Source organism: Rhinolophus sinicus, chromosome 4 (assembly GCF_057876585.1).
Source record: "Rhinolophus sinicus isolate RSI-liver-muscle chromosome 4, RSI-T2T, whole genome shotgun sequence".
Taxonomy (NCBI): domain Eukaryota; kingdom Metazoa; phylum Chordata; class Mammalia; order Chiroptera; family Rhinolophidae; genus Rhinolophus; species Rhinolophus sinicus.
The window spans coordinates 32,577,000-32,599,815 of record NC_142504.1 but is presented as its reverse complement, the minus strand read 5'-3'; the positions used below and the strand labels follow the sequence as shown (position 1 = coordinate 32,599,815).

At 38.1% G+C, this 22,816-nt stretch overlaps 2 protein-coding genes across 4 annotated transcripts; one reads left to right on the top strand and one right to left on the bottom strand.

Annotated features, from left to right (window-relative positions):
- Positions 1-1,419: 1,419 nt before the first annotated feature.
- TFPI2 (tissue factor pathway inhibitor 2) lies at positions 1,420-5,656 on the bottom strand. Its single transcript, XM_074340734.2, has 5 exons — positions 5,321-5,656; positions 4,849-5,031; positions 3,808-3,987; positions 2,404-2,574; positions 1,420-2,048 (listed from the first exon to the last, which is right to left on the bottom strand). The coding sequence occupies exons 1-5, from the start codon at positions 5,406-5,408 to the stop codon at positions 1,966-1,968; spliced, it is 705 nt and encodes a 234-aa protein (XP_074196835.1). The 5' UTR covers positions 5,409-5,656; the 3' UTR covers positions 1,420-1,965.
- GNGT1 (G protein subunit gamma transducin 1) lies at positions 1,587-22,268 on the top strand. Of its 3 annotated transcripts, none has more exons than XM_074340735.2 (3): positions 1,587-1,697; positions 17,940-18,045; positions 21,988-22,268. In XM_074340735.2, exons 1-3 carry the CDS (start codon positions 1,627-1,629, stop codon positions 22,114-22,116), a joined length of 306 nt encoding a protein of 101 aa, XP_074196836.1. In that variant the 5' UTR covers positions 1,587-1,626; the 3' UTR covers positions 22,117-22,268. The 3 variants fall into 3 exon arrangements, with proteins under 3 accessions (XP_074196836.1, XP_074196837.1, XP_074196838.1); XM_074340736.1 differs by lacking the exon at positions 1,587-1,697 and adding an exon at positions 14,547-14,632; XM_074340737.1 differs by lacking the exon at positions 1,587-1,697 and adding an exon at positions 17,737-17,835.
- Positions 22,269-22,816: the final 548 nt, after the last annotated feature.

The window sequence follows — 22,816 nt, the reverse complement described above, 5'->3', positions numbered from 1 at the left end:
AGAGCCCTGGCTCCAGTTCTTTTTAGTGAGAAATAATATTTACAGACCATGATTTGGATGGTAGGTGCATTTACTGCTACTGGGTTGTCATTGATTCAAGGACTTTCAACGGAGGAGTGGAAAACACTTTTTTTTTTTTTTTTTGGAAAGAGAAAATAGATTTTGAGTTCATACTAATATTTGTAATTCCAATATAAAAGTTAGATGTAATTTCTTAATTTTGTACTTACATCTCTCTTACTCTTAACACTGAAAATCTTGACTTCTAAAGAAATGTAAGTCCTTATATTTTCTTACAGAATATATAGTGTAAGATAGTATTTTCTATATGATAGTTTCAAAATAACAATATCAATATTACTGACAGTAAGTCTACTAAATGCATTTTCAGATTTTAGTTGACCCTTAGAGTATATCCTCCAAAAGTTATGTAGTCAAAATACTTGTTTTGAAAGTCACTGAAAATAATCATATATCTTTTGTATAGTTATGCCATTATTTGATATTCATTTGGGTTCAATTATTTTGGTTTGTTTCCAATTTTGAAGGAAATGCTTTTAATTCTTTATTTAATTTTGGTTTTTAAGTATGTAAAATGTTTACATGGTCTAAGATCAAAACTCTGTTGCAAGGTACATTTACATGATTTTTATCTCCATACCCATCTAATCCTCTGTTTCTTCCTTCCCCCGTAGGCAACCGTTTTTAATATCTTTATACCTTCTGTGATTTGTGTGTGTGTGTGTGTGTTTATACATACTCCTCTAAAACCTGCTTTCCTTAATGTATTCTGAGGATCAAATGGTATCTATATATAGATATTTTGCTCATTTCTCACCCATAATTTCTTTAACCAATCCCCCATTGATGAGCATCTGGTTTGTTTCCAGTTATTCCAAATACTACATCAGTGAATGACCTCAGGCATATACCATTTTTGTCACAATACCTTTGGGATAGATTTTTAAAAGAGGGATTCCTTAAGCAAAGGGCAAATGCATTTATAATTTTGCTAGATCCCAGGGGCATAGTTATAAACATATTAATTTTGGCAAAAAAAGTAAGAATTCTAAATATCTTTTTATTACAGAGAAAGAGAAAACTGTTTAAAATGATCATATTTATCAAGAATAACTTATTGGTAGAATTTAAATTATTAAATTTAAGTCTCTGGTGTGATGCAAATAAACATCTTGAATAGTCGAAAGATTTTTATCAACTTTTGTGGTCTCCAATCCATTAGTCATAGCAAATAATGTAACAACAGGAAAACTATTAAAAGCCATCTATCTATATGTATAGTAAACCATATACATGCCTGTGGCGATGGATGGATGAATGTGTAAATAGATAGAGAGAGACAAAGAGAGAGAATGTTTTCCCTCTAAGAACATTTCTGATTTTAATAAATTTACAAGCTTTTTATTTCAGTCAAAAATTTATTATTTTTTAAATTACACAACAGCAATGGAAGTAAGTTAGTGTCTACATTACAGTTGTAATATTTTTGAAACCGTTGGTAAATCTACAAGCTTGTCACCTTCGGCCTAAAATGTCATCTAACATTTAAATGCAAAATTAAATGTATTTGCTGACTCTTTTTATCATCATATGGGTTAAAAGAACATGACTATATTGTCTTATGTTTTTCAGTTACTATCATCGTCTGAAGTCAGAAGCGCAACCCCAACAACTGGGTGAGTCATATTTACTTTTATATCTTATACACAGCAAGAATTTAAACCCATAAAACACCATTGAACAGTAAATGAAAAATAATAGATTCACATTTAAGTAGCAGCTAATGGTGTATAAAAATGGACAAAATTTTTAAAAAGTAACTTTGATCAATAAAAACTGGTGAATAAATCACTAGTGATTCATTTACTCAGGTTCTCATATTATTCTTCAGATGTAACCATAAAGGCAATAGCATTCACAAGGTAATATAAAAAAAAAAAAAGGTTAAAATCGCTTCTTCTGAATTTCCAGATTTCTGTTAGTAAACAGAAACGTTGGCATTTTCTTACTCTTTTTCTTCTTTAAGCCTACAGTCAACAAAATAAAAATAAACATCACATCAATCTGTAGGTTCACTGTAAATCAACATTTCCAACATGCTTACAAAATTACCTCACCTGAGTTTTAATAATTATAAAATCAGTTTTACTGTCCACTCAGTTAATAATAATTTATCTTCAAAACACAAGGGTACAGCTATTGTCTACTGTAGCGAACCAGCATAAGCATCGTTACAAAGCTGATCAGTACCACGGTGCTGTTTATGTAGACGTTGTCTGGTAATGGCAGTATGCTGTTAGTAAAATGGGTACACAACATACAGTTTTGCTTAGGAATTATTTACAAAGTTAGTTTAAAAACTGAGTACGAAAAATTCTTTACCTTTTACGCAAACACGTTTGCAATCCTTCATGCTAACAAAGTTATTGTGGTTTCCCCCACAGCCAGTGTAGGTGAAGGCCTCACAGGTTTTGTGTCTTGGATTAAAATGGTAACGAGTCACATTGGCGGAACACAGGCCCTCATCTTTTGGACTGTAGCAATATGATGGACCTTTATGAAAAAGGAAATAAAATTAGAACTGCAATGATACTAGAATCACTACACTGTGATGATTACTGAAGGAACTGAAGACAGTCTAATCCCATAGAAGCTTCATGCTGAATCCAAAATATCAAAGTAAACCATTGAAAAAGTGTGCCTCAAATTTCAAGAAAGCTTACGTGCTATATTTTGTTAATTCTAAATGTTTAGAAACAGGACAGAACTTCTTCGGAAGCTATGTCCTTGTATCGTTTGAATATGTAAACAAATTAAACCCAAAAAACAGATACGGTCAGGTAAAAAAACAAACAAACAGATAATCATGTTGCAAGTGATAATATATGACATGCTTTGTAAACTTTCTTATGTTGGTAGTTTTATTTTAAATGTTTATCAGCTCTCCTTCCATTATTAATCAAGTATCCCTGTATCTAATTCCCAGGTGGCCCCTGGAACATTAACACAAACAATTTAAAAAAACACCAGCAATCACCATCTCCTCATTGATTCAACATTTTGCATATTCAATACAGTATAGCTGTAGAGCTTTATCAAAATCTCTGTCAAGGCAAATTTTCCTTGTTTGTTGAATTTATTTATCTGTGTGTATGTGTCTCTGCTGTGCCTAGGGAAAATGCCTGTATTATCTCTTTCTACAAATATTAAATACTACCTAAGTATCTCATCAATTCAGGGACTGTGGTGGGGGCTAGATAAGAAGTGGGGAGAAGAGAAACATGGAATAGCGATCTTTTTGTGCTGCAATTTGCAATTACTAAAGGATACACAAATCTAACCAAAAACTTTAGGAAGAAATTTTCAAGTCTCACCATCTTAAGTCTATATATAATCCACTATTTCATACATACAACCGATTCTATACAAACCTGAGGTCATGGCACTCATTAATAAATATGTACTGTATTTTTTAATGTGTAAATTGAACAGATGAAAAATAGCTCTAAAGAAACAATGCAGAAGAGGAAGCAAAAATTTGAATCATGGCTTTATTGCTTTCCAGCCCTGAGAACTTGGCAAGTCATTAGCTTCTCCTAGCTTGTCTTCTCATATGTAAAAATAGGAATTATGCTCCCTTACAAAGCAATAGTGTGAATATTGATATTATATTATATATGAAATTACCTAAACACAAACCATGTTAATTCCACATCGAATGGGATTTTTTCACCCTCAAGTCTTAGTTAAGAAATGAAATAGAAACACCATAAAAATAGTACTTACGTTTCTTTGGTGTACAGAAGCCCCTGCAAGTAGCTTCATCCGGGAACTGGTTCCCACTGCGGTGACACCCGCCAGACATGTATTTTTCACATGCCATGGAACTTAGATTGAAGAAATAGTCTTCTCTGGTCTCACCACACTGCCCCTCACTGACTTCCAACCGGCAAATTTTGGGAACTTCTAGGAAAAGGAGGGCAAAAAGCAATGTTAGTCAAAAATTAGCCTTCTTAGTATTACTTTCAAAACTTTACTGTATTTTCAGAAACATCTGGGGGGAACTGGCATCATATTTAGTACTGGGATAGTAAATCCCCTAAGATTGAACATTAATCCACTTATTTAGCTTTTTTTTTATAAAGTGTCTCCAGACCTGACTGAACTGTGATTCAGTAGAGACACTCTGTTCTCTTGGGGTGTTCTGATTGTTTCTACATAAGAAGTTTAAATAACTATTCAGAAGAATACACATTCCCCCTTGGTTCAATTCCTTGAGTGGTGAAGCCCCATGTTCTGTTACAGGCCTTCACATATACAATAAACATACTTAAAATAGAATAGAAAACAGTATACTGTATCTCTACTATATCCCTATACTAACAAAGACATATTTGACTATCAGGGGACAAAAGTAAGGCTATAATGAGCTAAATCACAGTTAAATAATAAAATCCACTCAAAGTATTTCAGATGGATGGCTAATTGACACGAGGAAATGGTGTTCTCAGGGAGGCATAAAAATCATAGGTTTGGAACTAATGGTAAGTAGAGAAAACTTACCTTATACCCTTGCATTATTTTGCCTTAAGATGAAATCTTTCCCAGTCTGCACAGGCTCAGAGTTATGATAAATGCCAGTTAGGAGAGGGAAAATACGTGAGTGGTTGCAAATTTGTGATGACTTTCGGGAAACTGAAAAGCAGTGAGCCTCGCCTAATATTTGAGACTAAAATTTCCTGTAGGAAGTGGGACCTAGAAAGTTTGCTAAGTTGCTGCCGGCCCTTCCGCGGCGCCGGGGTTCCGTGCGTGCGCGCCGCGACTTACTCTCTATTTTCCAGCAAGCGTCCTCACAGGCCTCCGGAGATTCGAAGTTGTTGGCGTTGCCCTCGCAGCCCCCGTACATGAACTGGCGGCAGCTCTGCGTGTACCTGTCGTAGTAAAAACTGGGGATCCGGGCTCGGCAGGGCCCTACCTCTGGGGGCAGGAGGCAGACCTCCGCGTTGTTTCCTACAGGAGGAGCAGAAGGAAAGTCAAAGAGACGGCAGGAGGTCAGCCACATCTCCGGGGAGGGAGAGGTCTCCCGGGGAGTTCGGTCCCCGGGGAGTTCCGTCCCCGCTGCTTCGGAACAGAGGGGCCCCTACAGAGATAAAAAGTGCATACTGGGGCACGAGTGCCCGGTCCCCGGCAGGGGCCTGGGGAAAGCGGGCAGAGAGAGGGGCGGGTGCAGGGCGCCCTCCCTGCCTGGCCGGGAGGAAGCCCAGACGGAAGAGGGGGTCCTGGATGGGGCGGGCGATACCTGGCCGGTCCTGAGTAACATCGCCCATCGCAGTCCCCATCACGAGCCAAGGCAGAAACAACAGTCCGAGGGTACCGGTAGGGTCCATGGTGTCCAGGTTTCAGTGGCCCGCGAGGCGAGGGGTCTCCGGAATGCACCGGCAGGAGAAAGGTGCGCAGAGTCCAGACTCAGGGCGGCCTGACCTGGGTGTCGGTGGTGGGTGCTCGCTTTTTGTAGGGTGAGAGTCCTTCCGACCCCGGACGGGGCGGGGCGTGTCTTTGCGGAGCCTGGGGGACGCTGATTCATGCCCCGCAGGCTGTGACTCCCCGCTGCTGTCCCGGCACTGGACCGTGCGTGCGTGCGTGCGGAGGAGGAGAGGAATTCCCCTCCAAGTTGAACCTGTTGCCCTAACTTTCTCCTGCGGCCCGGCGGGAATGACCAAATGGGGCCTTTTGTGTCAGTGATGGGAAATCGGCAAACTAGAGGGAAATGATTGTACAAGTTTCCAAGGTACAGCATCACTCTGAAGCCTGAATCTGCATTTTTGAAAGCACCTAAGCCCATGTGTTTGAAGGGCAGAGAGAAAGTGTCAAATTCGTAGAGCTGAGGCTCATTGTAATAGACCCTTTAATTAGATTAGAAATTTAAGCATTCGTGTATTTATTTGCATTTATACATATATACATCTATACATATTTCAATCGACATCTACTTTACATTTAATAAAAAGCTCTTAATTTCCCGTAAGTGTATAGTTTCATGAATTTTTCACAGCTATACCCTTGTAATCACCACTCCAGTCAAGAATTAGCACATTTCCATCACCCCATTACGTTCTCTCGTACCTTTTTCCAGTCAATGCTTCCATCCCCAGACCAAAGGCAACCACTCTTCTGATCACCATTGATGAGTTTAGTATTGCCTGTTCTTGAATCTCACGCAAATAGAATCATAAAGCAAGTACTGTTTTGTACTTCTTTGGCTCCACTGATGTTTTTGAGACACACCCACGCTGTTGTAAAGTTTGTTCCTTTTAAGTGCTGAGGAATCTTCCAATATGACTATACCATAAATGTCTTGTTACTGGACATTTGTGTTGTTTCTCATTTGGGATTATTATGAATAAAGGTGCTTTGTGTGTACATACAACTTTTATTACTCTTGGGTAAAATATTTAGAAATATTAGAGACTGACAAACCGTTTTCCAAAATTATTATATCATTTTACACCCATCAGCCATATATGACAGTTGTAGCTATGTTTTTTGAGCAGAAGCATAAATGTCCAAAGAGAGGTGGGCTTGGGGGACCCTGAGTGTTTGACCAGATCAGCCCTGCTCCACACATATCCTAATATCAGTGAATCTATTAAAGTTCATCACTCCTCTGTCATATTAGCCTGAGTCTAACATTGTATTTATACCAAAAAGAAAAGAGAAAAAAACAGTTTCTACACTGGGATTTTACATGAGATATTAAAGATTTTTTGGAGATTTTAATGAGTTCTCTCGATGAATGTATCTTCCCTTCTGCCCCCTTTTCCTCTTGTTCTAGTCAATATTCTCAAGAGAATCATTATTCCTGGCTCCTCCTGAGGATAGTGGAGGGAGTTTATAGGAGTTCAAGTTTCTGCGACCCCCTATGCTCACAGTGGGTCAATAGTCTGGGACATTTTGCACACTATACCCCCTTGTGTCATGTGTCATTTTTCATTATTCTGATGTAGTGGCATAGAATCATATCCCTAGGAAAACTAGCCCAGTCTGGAAATACTCAGTATCACTTATGCTGTCAGATGACCAGATATCTATGATTAAGAATGACAGAGATACAAGGATAAATGTTTAACAGCCAACTCTCCAGGAGGAAAAACAGGGGTGGAGAGGCTGGTTTGTATAGATTACTGATTTCCATGATGTAAATGCTCCCACTGTGACTAATGTCAAATACCAGAATTGGAAATAGATGGGTATAGTATGCCAGAGCCAGTGTGAGCTGGCTGCAGCACACCAACCAGTGAGACAGCCAGCTGGTTTTAGAAAGACTCATAGGAGAATCAGATTAGACCCTCCCAGTACCCACCACGTATTATTAGAGGAAGGAAATTTTTATCAAACATTTAGCCAGGATCATGTTCAGGAAAAAAGTTAATTCAACTTCAAACTTGTTTCCGTTCTTCTGAATATGATTAAATACATTCAAAAATGGATACTGAGTCAAACTTGTCATTCTTCTTGACTGTTGTCACTTCTGTTTTTTGTTTGGCATTTTTTGGACATGTTTTGCTTCATATAAAAAGAGGAATCTTTTTAATTACGGCAGCTTATTTTGGGAAATTGCATGATGTAATAGGACAATAGATGTAGGAGTCAGAGGAGACCTGTATTATATTCCTTGTTCCTTTGGACAAGTTATAAAAACTCTCAGCCTCTGTTTCCGTATCTGTCAATGGATATAATAACTGTATCTTACAAGTGTGTTATGAGAATTAATGGGAAAATGCCTAGGCACTCAGAGAGATGTGCTTCAACTCCTCACACACAGGCTCAGAATCCACTCACATCACCCCATGGCCCCGTTCCCACTGTGCCTCGACACAAAATTTTCAGACGAAGCATCAACCACAATCAGGAAACAGTCACCTGAACTGTCCTTGTAGGACTGAAACCTGCGACTTGGTTCCCGTCAGCTCTTCTCTTTGGCTGAGTCAGAGGCCACCTCTCTGCCCAGGAAGGAGGCACACAATCAGACATTACTTTGTGATGGTGTCTTCTGAGAAAATGAGTTTGGGGTTGTCTCAGACAGAGCAGAGTACTGAGTCCACTTAGGCCTGCTGTGTAACACAAGGAGTGGGAAGGGACCAAAACCAGGCTTTTCACCCCTCTGTGGAGTAGAGTCGCTAGGTAGACACAGGTTGAAATCCATGTCCAGAAGTAGTCTAGAAATGTTAGTTTCCTTCCCTTGTTCCATGCCAAGCAGGGGACATCTTTAACACCTCCGTGAGTATGCAGCAGGAATAGGGAAGAAGGAGAATTGAACAAACGGAGTAGTTAGCATTTTGAGATCGTCAAGCTAGGTTATCAGGGAGGAAATTAATTGTAAAACACTTGAGCATTGTTATATCCATGAAAAAACCCAAATCTTCCAATATACAGGGACTCTAAATATTCTCAGACTACTTTAAATTACCGAATTTATCCTTAGGACCATGTGGAAGGAGCTATGTGATCACCACTATTGGCTTCCACAGGGATGTCATTGTACTTCTATCCCTTTAAACCAGTGTCTAAGCCAAAAGGTTACAACATAGCTAAGGAAAATAATTCCTTTATCCAAAGTCAACAGGAAGTGCAAGGCTGGAGGGAACTGGGAAGAACAGTCACCCAGATTGATTTGTCATTGCAATACCAAGTGATAGATCGCTTGAGTGGTTGCAGCAAAAGACAGAGGCTCAAAATGGTTTTGCGTTCTGTAAAATAAGGCATGGAGTTCTTACAATGAGAATGCTGAAAGGAACTATAAATACCATCTGTTCCAGTATTTTCATTTTATAAAGTTACAGATTGAGACGTAGCAAGATAAAATGGCTGGTCACGTTTACTTAACCTTAGTTATTGGCAGAGCTGAGACTACAACCCAAGTTCTTGATACTCAGACCTGTATTCATTTGAATATATCCAGACCTGGGCTCTACTCTACCAAAACCTTACAGTAGAACAATAAATACAGAATTAAAACACAAAAGTTACAGTGAGTTCAGCAGTATTTGTGCATGTGTCAGATCCCTGCCTCTGTTCTTTCTCACGCACCCCTGGGCCCCATAACAAATGGATATAAAGTTGAATTGGAACACATTGGCTCCTAGAGTTCCTAAACTTTTAGCTTGTTGTTCTGTCCTCTGAGAGCCCCACAGGCTGGGAAGGTAACCATGAATTTAAGGAAAGGATTGAAGCAGATGGTCTTCCTCTCTGTCAGACACCTTAGAGAGAAGTGGCATGTCTAGCTCATGAGTGAATGAGGACAATTAAGTGAGCCCAGTGATTTGAGCATACATATTCTAGAAAACATAGTCACGAAAAGAGTTACATGGATAAACACCTTAAAAAAAAAGTTCTTGCTGCCTGTTAGTTTAAGCCCTGTCAAAATAAAGTCTGAAATGAGTCCAGCTGGCACCAACGAGGAGTTTACACATCTACTAAGAAAGTCAGTTAATCTCTTCTGAGAGATTAGGGATCACGAGGGTTTTGTTCAAGTTTAGGTAACTGCTTCACCAAGTAGGCATTTTTCTAGCAAGTTGGGCCATGTAGGAAATGTTTGCTCTAATGCGCCCTCTGTCGGACACAGAGTGCACTTGTGAGTGTTATGTAATAAGGTGGCGCCACGTGAAAGGATGAGACATTCCTTATGCCTCGTTTTATTCTCATTCTTCCTATGGAGCCAGAAGAGGCAATCTGATCGTAATGCCTTGGTCTCACGCACACATCCATTTCTTCCACGTTAGTGGGAACCAAAGTCAGGCTTATTATATATAACATGTGCTCATGACCCTCGTTCAGTTCCTGGGCAGCTCTATTTCAGATTTTCTTTTTACTCAAACATAAAGTGTATCATTGAAAACAAAACAAAACAAAACAAAACAAAAAAACAAAAGAAAAAGATAAGTGCAATTTCAATACATTGCTACAATGCTCTAAAAGAAACATCTGCCAAAGTTGATAATCAGACTAGAGGATTGAGAGAGTTAATCCCTAAAGTCCTTATTTTCAGAGTTATATTTAGCAGAAAGTAATGGACCTTGACCTCTACAGGTATAAAGACACTCTTTCTTGCAAAACTGTTGTCATATTTATACTCTAGCCCAAATCTCATGTTAGTTATACATTACGTACTAAAGCGTCATCAGCCTTCCAAATGTTCATTTGTTCTAGCTTTATGTGGAAATTATTTTGTGTCAAGTCACATCAGAGGGACAGCCTGCCATGGGCAGGAAGAGGCAGTAGCTACAGATTGAAAGGGGCACACATCTCCTACGACTCTCACTTTTTTTTTTCTCTTGTTGATTATTAGCTGAGGGAAAAACAGAATTGAACTGAAAAGTCTGTATTAGAAGAGAGTTGAGTCTGCTAGCCTGGACTAGATATACTGAACCCCGCAGAGCAGAGAAACGTGTTCTTACTGGCCAACTGAATCTCCTGTATTCTCTATCTTCCTTTCTCTGACAATGGAAATCACGCCCTGTTCTAGGCAGAAATGAACCCTTTGGCTACTCTCCTGGCTCCTTTCCCCTCTTGCCTTCTCAAGGACTTCGCTCCTCTCATCCCTTCACGACATCTTATTCTTCAGCATCCAGGTTTTAATAGTTTCTATTTGGAGTGACCTATATCTGCCTTTCTTTCATCCCAAACTTAAAGTTCACAATTGACTGCATATCCCTTTCCTGTTAGGGCTCCATTTCACTGCTCCCTTTTCCAGTAAAACTTAACAGAAACGTTATCTTCACTATCTGCCTCCGTTTTCTCATTTCCCTTTTTTTGCACATGCCACACCAATTAAACGTTCATATTGGGAAAAGAAAGAATAGAAAGTGCTCTTAACAAGGGAACTCATCATGACACCCAAAGCAGTTTTCCATAAGGTCACCAAAGACCACATTTTCCCATTTAGATTTTGTCTAACCTCCCAGAAGTATTTAACAATTTCAAATACTTCCTCATTCTTGAAATGCTTTTTTTTTCATCTTTATACCACATTCTTCTGGTTTTCCCCTACTTACTACTACTTCTCAATCAATCTGTCTTTCTCCTCTGCCTGCCCATTAAAGGTTGGGGTGAATCAAGGCTCAGCCTTGAGATTTCTTCTGTAACTGCACTCTCTTTTTATGTAATTTCAAGTATTTATACATATAAATCACACACACACATCTATTCACATATACATATATTTATGTATAGTCTTGATCTTACCTCTGAATTCCAAACACTTATATCTACTTAACATCTCCACTTGGGTGTCTAACGACATCTCAAAAATTATACATTCTAAACTGAAGTCTTGGTCATATACCCCCAATCCTCCTCCTTCCTGTAAATGACACTTTGATTCTCAAGCCAAAAACTTTGGAATCATTCTTAACACCTCCCATTTCTTCATTGCCTAATCCATCAATAGTCCTGTCAATTCTACCTCCAAATCACATTTTAAATCTTTCTTTATCTCTTTATAACCACGGCCACCAATATAGTTCAGATCCAACTTTCTTAAAGGACCATTACATCAGATTCTTACCGAAACTCCCAGTTTCCATTTTTGTTCCCCACTCAAGCCCACATAGCAGAGTATTTTTTAAAATATCAGACCATATCACACACCTCACTCCTTCAACAAAAATTAAAACCCTCCATTAGCTCCTCATTTTATTTCTTACCTACCATGCAAGGTCACTCATTCTGACTCTATGTGATCTGACCACTGTATCCCTTACTAACTTTATCCTATCACTCTCCCTTGACTATACTCAAGTTACACTCTGTCTTCTATTCTCTTAGTACAAAAACTTTGTTTCTTTGCATGGGCTGTTTCCTCTGCTTAGCCCTTCACGCTGCATGAAATGCTCACCTCCTGATCTTCACTGTCTCCTTGGCCATTGAGTCTTGGTTTCCTGGCACTATCTCTCATCAGTCTATGAGATGTTGTTCCATATCCCGGTCACTCCTGATGACTTTATGGTATCACAAAACATCTTTATAGCATTTATCATTTGAAATCGCAATGTTTATTAGTTATATTTTACTTGTCTGATCCTCTCAGTATTACATAAGCTCTGTGGCAGCAGAGAACTTCCTGCCGTATTCACCATTGTATTATAGTGCCAATAAAAAGACCTAGAAAGTAGGATCTCATAAATGTCTATGGAAAGGAAAAGTTACTTAGCACCATTATCTCTCCTCTTTTTAAGTGTCTTGAAGACCCAACTGGTTCAGTAGAAACAGAGTTGCTCTGGGTAAGAAAGTGAGTTATCATAGAATATATTTGAATGTCTGTAAGTCACCTGTACTTTAAGAATAAGCTAACAGGCTGAGAGAGAATGGTAGTCATGTAATAAAATATCAACAGACACAAAAGCAACTGGCTTTCAAAAACCAAATGCTGTAAAATGCATGACCAACCTGATTAAATGAAAAAAACAAAAATCCAAACTACCTGTTATGTAACAGGGAAAAAAAACTCAACTGGACAGAATGATTTATATAGTGATGAAGTATAAACACAGTAAGAAATAAGACAGCTGATTTTGTTTCTTGCTGCAACCCCTAGCAATCAAAGAAGTGCCTGGTCTGTGGTAGTTACTCAATAAATATTTTCTGAATGAATAAATAAATATTTGTTACCTGCTATCATTTTATTGGCCCATGTAGAAAGGCAGAAGGAAAGAGCAGATACAGAAGGAAAGAGTAGATACATAGATGGAGGCATTGCATACATGCGTTCAGCACAGTGTTGGCACACAATACACATTCCAAAGTTGTTAGCTAATATCGTCTCATTTAATCCTCATCACAGCCAACTCAATGTCCTTTGTAAATTTCATCTTATCTTCCTCTGTTTAGAATGTTCCCGCGTTTAGTCCTTCATTCTTTTATCTTTCCTATTTGCCCTGGTTTTTCTCATCTGTTCTGGTGGCTCTCTCCTAATCTCTGTCCTCTCTCCTAAATTCCCGGCCTGCCCATTGAAATGAATGTTTGACAGGCATCTCAAACTTTGGATTCCTCTTATCACAATCTCCGTGATCTCAGAAAACAGCGAATCCCTTCTTCCTGTTGTTCAGGCCCCAATCATTGGAGTTATCTTGACTTCTCCCTTTCTTTTTCATTCTGATCTCTCAGCACATCCTATCATCTCTGCTTTTAAAATATACTTAGAACCTCACCAACTCTCCCAACCTCCACTCCTGTTACCCTGGTTTTAGCCACCATCACGTCTCACCTTAATTACAGAAATTGCCTCTTCCCTGCTTCCACCCTTGCCTTCTAAGATCTACTCAAAATAGTTGCCATAATAATGCCACTAAAGTATATGAGTCTATTTATAGAGATAATGTCTCCCTATTACTCAAACTCTCCAATGTTCCCTAAGTCACTCAGAATAAAGCCAGTCTCTACAATGCAACACCTACCTGTTCACCGATACCATATATTATTCTTCCCTCATGTTCCTTTGCTTCCTCATATTCATACTGGCTCACTGCTCCCCTTGCACTTATTACTTCCTGGGACAATCTTCTCTTAGTTACAGACATGGCCCACTCCTTCATTTCCTTCGGGTCTTCACTCGGTTAGCATTGTCTCAGAGAAGCCTTCTCTGATCACTCTCTCAATAATTGAACTACTTTTCTTGACCCCTCCTATTCCTATTGCGTCCCTGTTTTATTTTTCTTCTTATCACTTATCACAATCTGATATATGGTACCTTTTATTTTTGATTGTGTTTGTTGTCTTGTCTCCCTCAATAGACTGTAAGTTGCTTGTGGGCAAAGTTTTCTAATTTTTTTTCTTTGCTCTACCCTTAAGCATTTATCTAGAATAGTGTTTCACACATAATAGTGCTCAGTAAATATTTGTTGAATGAATGAATGAAATATTTGCTCTTATTTTTTATACTCCCAAGTATAATGTCAGGATAAAAAAGAATAGAAGATAAGAAAATGTATACCCATATGATCGCAAGTTTATTGTACATGATACAGTGAATTTGTTTGTTTACAAATGTGTCAAACTGAATTGTTTAACTCAAAATATTTAAAGTGTGCTAGCAAGATTTTTATTTCAAATAATCTGTGATTGATCCTCTGTAGAAAACAAAGGACTTTTTAAAATAATTTGAATGAATTTCCTCTAATATAGCCCTTACGTGTTAGATGTTTTGTCAAGTTTTCATACTTTAAAATGTGCTTATCTATAATGTATAAAGCAGAAACAGATAACCTTTGAATTTTACACTAGCCCGTTTTAGTTCTGAAATAAATTAGCAAGAAACCTGATGAAAACTCTGAAAGACGTCGGTGAGACACTTAAGCTACTCTACATAGTTGTAGCCTCCCAATTCCCCTCACCCACACCCACAAAAAACAGTGAAAACAAACAAAAAACAACCTGACGTATTTTCAAAAATCCCCCTAGGGGGCAGTATTGCCCCCCTCGAGACCCACTGTTCCATACATAGGGTACTACTGGGATATGTATCCTTCCCCTCCTCTTTTGCTTCTGATCTCAGCTCCACTGATGGTAGCACAGGATGCAGGAAGAGGTAACGGCAAATGTCTTCTACGTAACGGGGGTATGTTTCTCCCCTGGGTTAGCAGTAACAGCTACCTTAGCTGGTTGGTCTATAGTCTTCAGTCCTCCTCTTCTACTCTGGTGATGTTTGGGGTGGGGATACTTGGGAATAGGGCCAGTAAACTGATCTAGCCCGACTTAGAACTTCATGGAGATGTGGCCAGTCTTGAAAGCTTAGAATACGAGCAGCCCAGGTAGGCGGGTAGGAATGGGTGGTGCGTGTGAGGGGGTAAATAAAGTCTTGTTTGATATATATATATATATATATATATATATATATATATATATATATATATATATATATATATACAATTTAATTCTGGAGTATGAAAAAGCAAATCTACTAATTTACACTGGTTTGAAGAAGGGTAACTGAGAAAAGTGTGCTGGAATGGAAAACAGCCCAGGGCAGAAAACCAACACCTGTGTTATAACCCCAGCTTTGTGGCCACACATTGTGCGATTTGGGGCATTTTAATTCTCCAGACCACCTTTACTTCATCTGCAAAATGGGATAGAGAGTAAATTAGATGGTGTTTGAATCCCTTTAAACCCTTGACCTCAATACAACTCTGAGCATTTAGACGTTTCATGCAGACAATATACGCTTCCCTTCTCTGTGTGTCTGGGTGTCCTTGAGGGGGGTGAGAGTTTTGATCCTCACTCTTTAAATTTATTTTACACAAGACCTATGACATCAAATCTGGCAAGCATTCTTGAATCTTCTAATATTCACTTTCGTGAAATGAAATGTGTTTTACTTAAAATATTCTTAAACGTGGTGAATCGCAGCATTTTAAAGTTAAATCATTTGTTAATAAAGTGATGTTAGAGGGGTTGCAGTATTTCTCTATGTCTAGGTGAATATTTATGACATAAGTTGCACGTGGTTTATCAACACTTCATGATTCTCTTCTGTATACCGAACAATATACAGACAACAGAGTAAGTAATAAGAACATAAAAGTTACAAAAGATACAGATGCTCTTGTAAAGGTCCTTACAATCCATAGTGTTTTAGATTCTTAAAAGCAGAGCCAAGGCAGGGATCCTTGTCCAAATGATTTACTGAGGGTGAGCTCTCAGGAGAAACATCTGAAGTAAGGAGGAAAGCAGGATAAAACAGAAGTTAAGCAAACGTATGGTTTCAGAAGCCTTGCTTCATCCTTGAACCCATGGGGAGCTCAGGAAGGTTCTCAATTATTCAAAGGTTTTTCAGCCCAGAGGTAAATGGTCTGAGTTATTAGAACCCCACTTCCACCAGTCATTTGTCCAGGTCATCTACAGGAGCCAATTGGAGACATCACCACCAAGATATCACCAGTTGAAGTGGTTCCTATTAGCTAAGGACAAACCTATGCAGAAGATTTGCCCTTGGCAGTCAACACCTGCAGCTGCTGGTAGGGTAAATACCCCCCCCCCCCCCCCCGGAAAGGAGGATTTGGGCAGGGCACCAAGAGTATCTACTGCACGTAATATTAAAGGAGCTAAATGATGTCTACATGATAGCCTTTAAGAGCACTTATAAAGTCCCCTATGAGCAAGTGACATGTAAGACAGCATAGTCTGAATGTCTAGGGGTACATTCAGCTAACATGTACTGAGTGCTTGCTCTGTGCTACACATTGTTATGCAATCGTTATTCCTCTTAAGAAATCTGCAGTGTAAGTAATATTGCTTCTATTTCTCAGTAAATTAAAGCACAGAGAAGTTAACTTGGTACGGCTTCTCTGGAACAGAGAAAATGAAATTCTAAGCCCTACCCCACATCAAAACCTCTTAGGTTGGGCTCATATTTTAACAAGTTCCCAAAGTGATTCTTACACACACTGAAGTGTCAGAGCCATTGCCAAGGGGAAGAAGTTTCCAAAGATAGAGAAAAGTTGTGCAAAGGACCATATCAACAGGTAAAAATGATCAGTGAAATAGATGCACTTGTGAATTTTTCTAGTCAGAACAGAGTGAGAAGGAAGGTGAGAATAAAATTGAAAATGGGCTCTCGAATATCAAACGATAATTACACAGGAACAAATAACCTTTTTGTTGTCACATTGTTTCTTAAAATAAGAACACAATAACAAAAATAAAAAGTATAGGAAACATTGGCTTTGGGTACACATGGGGTGTTCTTTTCTACCTCTGTGCTTGCCTGTGTAGGCAGGTACTCCTAAAAATATGCTAAACTACCTCTTTCCCAGGGAAGAACAGGATATTATAAAATTGGGAGGTGAAATAATATTTCCTCAAAGATTTTGGAAATGAAAACACTATCTAAATACTAGGAAATAAGTTAATTGCTGATGCATGATTAGCAGAGTATTTTTATGAAGATGTCTGATAAGTTGTTCTCTGAAATAGCATGTGACCTGAATATGATTGCTTTCATAAAATATGTCGTTATAAAAATTGGACCAGAGAGGCAAAAGGGAAATAGAGATTATAAGCATGACGCCACTTGGCTATAATGAAATATTTTCCAAGCAATTTCACGTGGGTACCACCAGCTACTGTGCCCATGGATGTTTCCTAGTGCCCACCTATCTAATTGAAGAGTAGAGATTGCTAAGAGTGCAGAAGAGTCCATTCTTTCATGATCAGACTTACTATGTCCCCTTTAACCTGTTACATTTGCTCATCATTGATGTCCAATTCACTGTGACAGTTACATACAAATGCCAGGTATTGTTTGGAGAAACACTTTGAAGTCACATGGGTTATTTCTGATGAACAAAGGTGTTTGTTTGCTATATTTCCATTCTATTGGTGCATATTTCAATCCATTATTTATACACAACTTATAATAACACCTTTTGTATGTTTCTCTGTTAATACCAGATTAAATACTCTAGTGATTTAGGGCATTAATGGGCAGTCCTCAAAATGACCTTAAACTAACTTACATGGCATAAATCATGTGGTGGAGGGCTTTGGAGTTGGAGTAAAGGGTTGGAAATCCAAAGCTTTACACTGAGCAAAAATTGGAGGAAAGGAGGAATTTGGAGTATCTAAAATTACCTACTCACTGAACTGACCTCCCCCCACAAACCGACTAGCAGATGTTTAGAGTCAAGCACTTGGTTTAATCATATTAGTGAAGATTACAAAGAAGCTTTAAAATCCCAAGGCTAATGTTCAGTGCTAGAGTTGTTCAGAGAACATTTGTGAGAAATTGGTTAACACACAAAGAAAGAACCCATTCACTTAGTAAGTTAAGAGCTGAGGGAAGGGTTGGCTAACACTGGACTTGAAGCAAGTCCAGAAATTCTGCTGTATAAACTAATGTTCTACCTTTTTTTTTTTTTTTCCAGCTGGCAAAAGATGCCTGTGATCAATATTGAAGATCTGACAGAAAAGGACAAGTTGAAGATGGAAGTGGACCAGCTCAAGAAAGAAGTGACACTGGAAAGAATGCTGGTAAACTGCTGTTTTCTTTTGAATTTTATTTTAAACTAGAGATACTGTAGGACTTACCAGATTAGAAACCATTGAAAGGGTGCAGAATTTGCTCCCCCAAAGTACGCCTCTTTGGCATAAGGATTGGGATTATTGTAGGCTGGTTATTTTTAAGATACAGCACATACAGGAGAAGCTCTGAAACCCAAGCAGGAGTTACCTGTCTGTAAGAGACATTTACGTTTATAAGGGAAATCTCTATTTGGAAGGGTGTCTCTGTACCAGGAAAAGAAGGATGAATAAATCTCTAGAAACTCTTATCAGTGGAGAGGCAAAGACTAAATCTGTATAACACCTTACCCTCGTGTACTATACTTTGCCTGGGATCCTTTCATAAATGGCCCTCACCATCACCCCATCTTTCTTTTGTCTTTAGCTGGAGATGTATTTAAGGAGGTGCCCTGGGCCGTTTCAGGGACTTATTCAGTTTTCTGGGTATATCTCCCATGTATACAGAGGGTTTACATGTTATTCAACTTCTGTTTGTTTTTCTCCTGTTAATCTGCTTTTCTATTACAGGGGGTTCTCAGCCAAGAACCTAGAAAGGTAGAGGGGAAATTATTTATCGTGCCCCACACCATTCACTGGAGAGGCTCAATGTAGTTAAAAATAAAATTTTCAGGTAAAAATTCATTGGCGATTAAGAAAATTAATAATCACAATTATCTCTTGATTTAGACTCTAGGAAGAGGAAGGAAGGTTGGGCAAACTATTTCCCATGGGCCAGATCTAGCCCTTAGCCTGTTTTGTGTATGACCACTAAATTAGAAATGTTTTTACATTTTTAGAGTTGTTTAAAAGGAAAGGAAGAAAAAAATGAAGACTATGAGACAGAGACCATATTTTAGCAAAGCAATAAAATGAAGCAATGCATATAGGCATTTTGTTTTTACCTTTCTAAATTGATAAGCTTTATTTTATTTAATACAATGCTTTGATATTGTTCAAGTACTTTTAGCCAAGACCTCCAGTACTGTCATGGCCTGCAATGAATAAGTACATTCCATCCCTTCTTTGCATATAAAAATGAGTTCAAGTAGAAGAACTCACTGGTTGCTCTCAAAAACACCTGACATTTCTTAGAAATGAATGTTCTTTGTCATCAGAAGGAGCAGAAATGGCAGAGGAATAAAAGTTTCCACCAAGCAAACAGTGACTGAAGCTTAGAAAATGTAGATAGGTATTTTAGATTTCTTCATTTTAGAAAAGTTTGTAGAAACAAAAACTCCTCCACACATGATAAGAGTATATTTTAGACTTTTTTAAAAATTCATTTTATCAGGCCAAAGCAAAAAAAGGAGTTTGTGTTATCTTCAGACTTTGCTCAAGACTCTTACTCCCTATAAAAACAGGAATTTTGGCTTATTTTATGTTTATAATTGTCTCTAACTTCCCTTTGGCCCTTTCTGTATAAGCAAAACATGTCTTGTTGTCAAGATAAAATTCAATCTATAAACAGCATAAAAGCTTGGAACACATACCCCAAAAAGTTCAAGTCTTTAGAATTTGGGGAAGATAAAATATAATTTTCAGGTAAAAGGCGAGTTATTTTTTCTTCTTTACTTGAAACATCTAAAAGCTGTTTTATTATTTATATACTCAAGATTGTTGTTTTGCAGGCAATTTGGTTGTCTTCATATTTTTATTATTCTCTTGTGGCCAGTTCACCTGGGAATTTTTACTTTGGAAGTCAAACTAATTGAATCTCAGACTGCCAAAACCACACACACACACACACACACACACACACACACACACACACACACCTTCCAGGTCCTGAACCCACAACTCTGACACCAGATGGCACAGTGTCATTACAGTATTGTTAAGTGGATAGACTCTGGATTCAGGTTCTGGCTCCACAGCTTTCTCCCTGTATAACATTCATCTAAGTTATCTGACTTATCTGTGCCTCTCTTTCTTCTTCTGTAAATGGGCATAGTAACAACATCTAATGCAGATGGCAATTAGATAGAGTAAATGGAGTAATATATACAAAGCTCTGAGAATAATGCCTAGCACATAGCAAGTGCTTCCTACCTTTATGTTTTAAATTATTATTGATATCGATGAACCAGACTAGTTCATAATATGCCTCAACCTATTTTGCTGTCAAGGAAGTAGTATTATCAGAGTAAGACAACTCTTTGCATCCAGTTTCTAAAGCTGGCAGACAGATTTGCAATAACTAAAGTAAATGTAATAGGGAAAGACTAAAAATAATCTTCGGAGTAATAGATAACAAGAGCTATCGTTTGATTGAGCATCTTTATGTGTCAGGCACTTACTGCAACCAGTGTTGCTCTTGCTAGTTTACACATGAAGTAACTAAACCCTAGATGAGCAATCTTAATTAACTAAGATACTTAGCTGGTCAGTGGGCAGAGCCAAAATTCAAGCCTGGCGTGTCCTGAATTCAGTGTCAAAGCTTTCCACCATGCCATGTAATCTTGAATTATACTATATATATATGCGTTCTTATAATAAGTATCACTAAAATAATTTTAAACATATACACTCACATAAGATTTTAGGTAATTTATTGCTTCTTATATCCTGTGGCCCTGCCCCGACCCTGTCAAAACCAACTCCTCACTGACTCCTGAATTAGGACAGCAATTTAAACCTCTGTTCCTGACATCTGATTGGATCCAAAAGAACTGGTGTTGGGAGGAGCGAGCGGAGTGGGGAGGGGAAGTGAATCTAAATCTCAATTTTGCATTTTGAGGAAGAAGAAATGTGAATCTAAATGACAACTTATTTCAAAACTGTATAACCCCCAAGTATCATCATACGAAGGAGCCACCTGACCAGTGCCTGGCCCCAGTGAGAAATGATATGTCCTAAAATGTAAATAATGAATCTGCAGAGTTGTAATCTTAAATCGTATGACTAATGTTGCTTGGAATTTACATACAAAAAGAGTATAAAGATTTTATTAAAAAAATAAAGCAATAAATTGGTTAGGTAACTGAGGGAATGGCCACTTAATGGACTGCCAAAAATGAAGTTGTTCTGTGTTAATCTCATGAATGATATATTAAGGGAAAATAAAACAAGTTGAAAGTTTAAAACATGAATAATTTGATCCCATGTGTGTCTATAAATGTGTACACACACACACGCAACACACACACTTATATTTACACATGTATAGGACATTGCCTTTAAAAGGTGTGTTAAATGATATATGAACAGATTCCAGCTGAGTCCATTAAAATACTAAAGCCTAAGTTTTCACTAAGTTATTACTACAATGGTGCAGATGAGTGTAGCGCAAGCGCATAAACAAAACAAATGATGCATTGCAATAAATATTTTTTTACTGAACACCAACCAAACGCAGGCTCTGTTTTGTCTGCCTGGCATATATGTGAACAAATCAGCCAAAGGTCCGCGACCCTTTGACACTCACCTTCTAGAGTACTGTCATGATCAATCATTGTAGATGAGTTTAAAATAAAATCACACACGCATACTTCTGAGACTCCAGCAGTGGCTATAAGCCTGGAATTTAGCGATTATTCATTCTCATCCACCTTTACAGGTCACATTTTTGGAATGAGGAAAAAGGTTTAATTAATGTTCTCTCTGGTGACATTCTTGATTTACGTTGCCAGCTGTGTTCTGATCGCTGGATCCTGTCTCCTTTTAAGAGGCTGGAGGCAGTATCTGCTGGGAACCCTTAGCTGGAGTGTGGCCAGCTGTTTATCCTTTGCCTGGAGATATCCAGGACAGGGGAGGGTGCAGCTATCTTCTTCTCTCCTAGAAAGTACATACACATTGGCAGAAAGCAGAATCACACGTAAAAGATAGAACACAAAAATTATAATAAATCCACTTTTGGATTCTGCAGTTTCTGTATGAAACCAAATGAGCCGTCTCTTTCTCCTTTTCTTTAAGGTATCCAAGTGTTGTGAAGAAGTAAGGGATTATGTTGAAGAAAGATCTGGGGAAGATCCACTAGTAAAGGGTATCCCAGAGGACAAAAATCCCTTCAAGGAGCTCAAAGGAGGCTGTGTGATTTCATAAATAATAAAAATAATAATAATAAATTTAAAAATCCTTGGAATACCTTGAGCTTTAATGACAATATTATTTTTTGATCATATATAACAATATTAAGCATGTACATGAAATTTTAAATTTCTAAACATAAACTTTTAATAAAAATTGGGATGTGATCATGCCTGTTTTTGTTCAAGTATTTAGCACAGGGTTTAATACACAATTGACAAGAAATGTTGATTCACCCCTTTCTTTAGTAATAATTATTATGTTTTATGAATGAGTCTATATTATTTTAGTGGCCTATAGTTAATGTTTTGTATTTCTTTACTTCCCCTTTCAACACTTATAGTATTCCACTTGGAAATTCTATGGTTAGACTTATATTTTTCCCAACCTTTCTCTTGCCTACAGAATTAGGAAGTCTATACTTTTGATTCATAGAAGACCTATCCTGGCAGAATATGTGCTGTAAAGATTTTTGTTGTTGATGTTTTATTTTCTGTTTCCCTTTTTCCCTCAACCCCCAGTCAGTGGTTCTACTTGTCACCAATAAAGTGACTTTTTCCCAGTATGCCAACTGGATTAAGGGTTCAGTGTGTGGTCACAGTGGATTTAACCAGCACCAGAATGAAGGTTATGAGAATCCAAAGAGTTCTGGCTCTGGCACTTTACTGCCTAACTGATTGGAAAAACTACTTCATCTTTCTAAATCTCAGCTTCT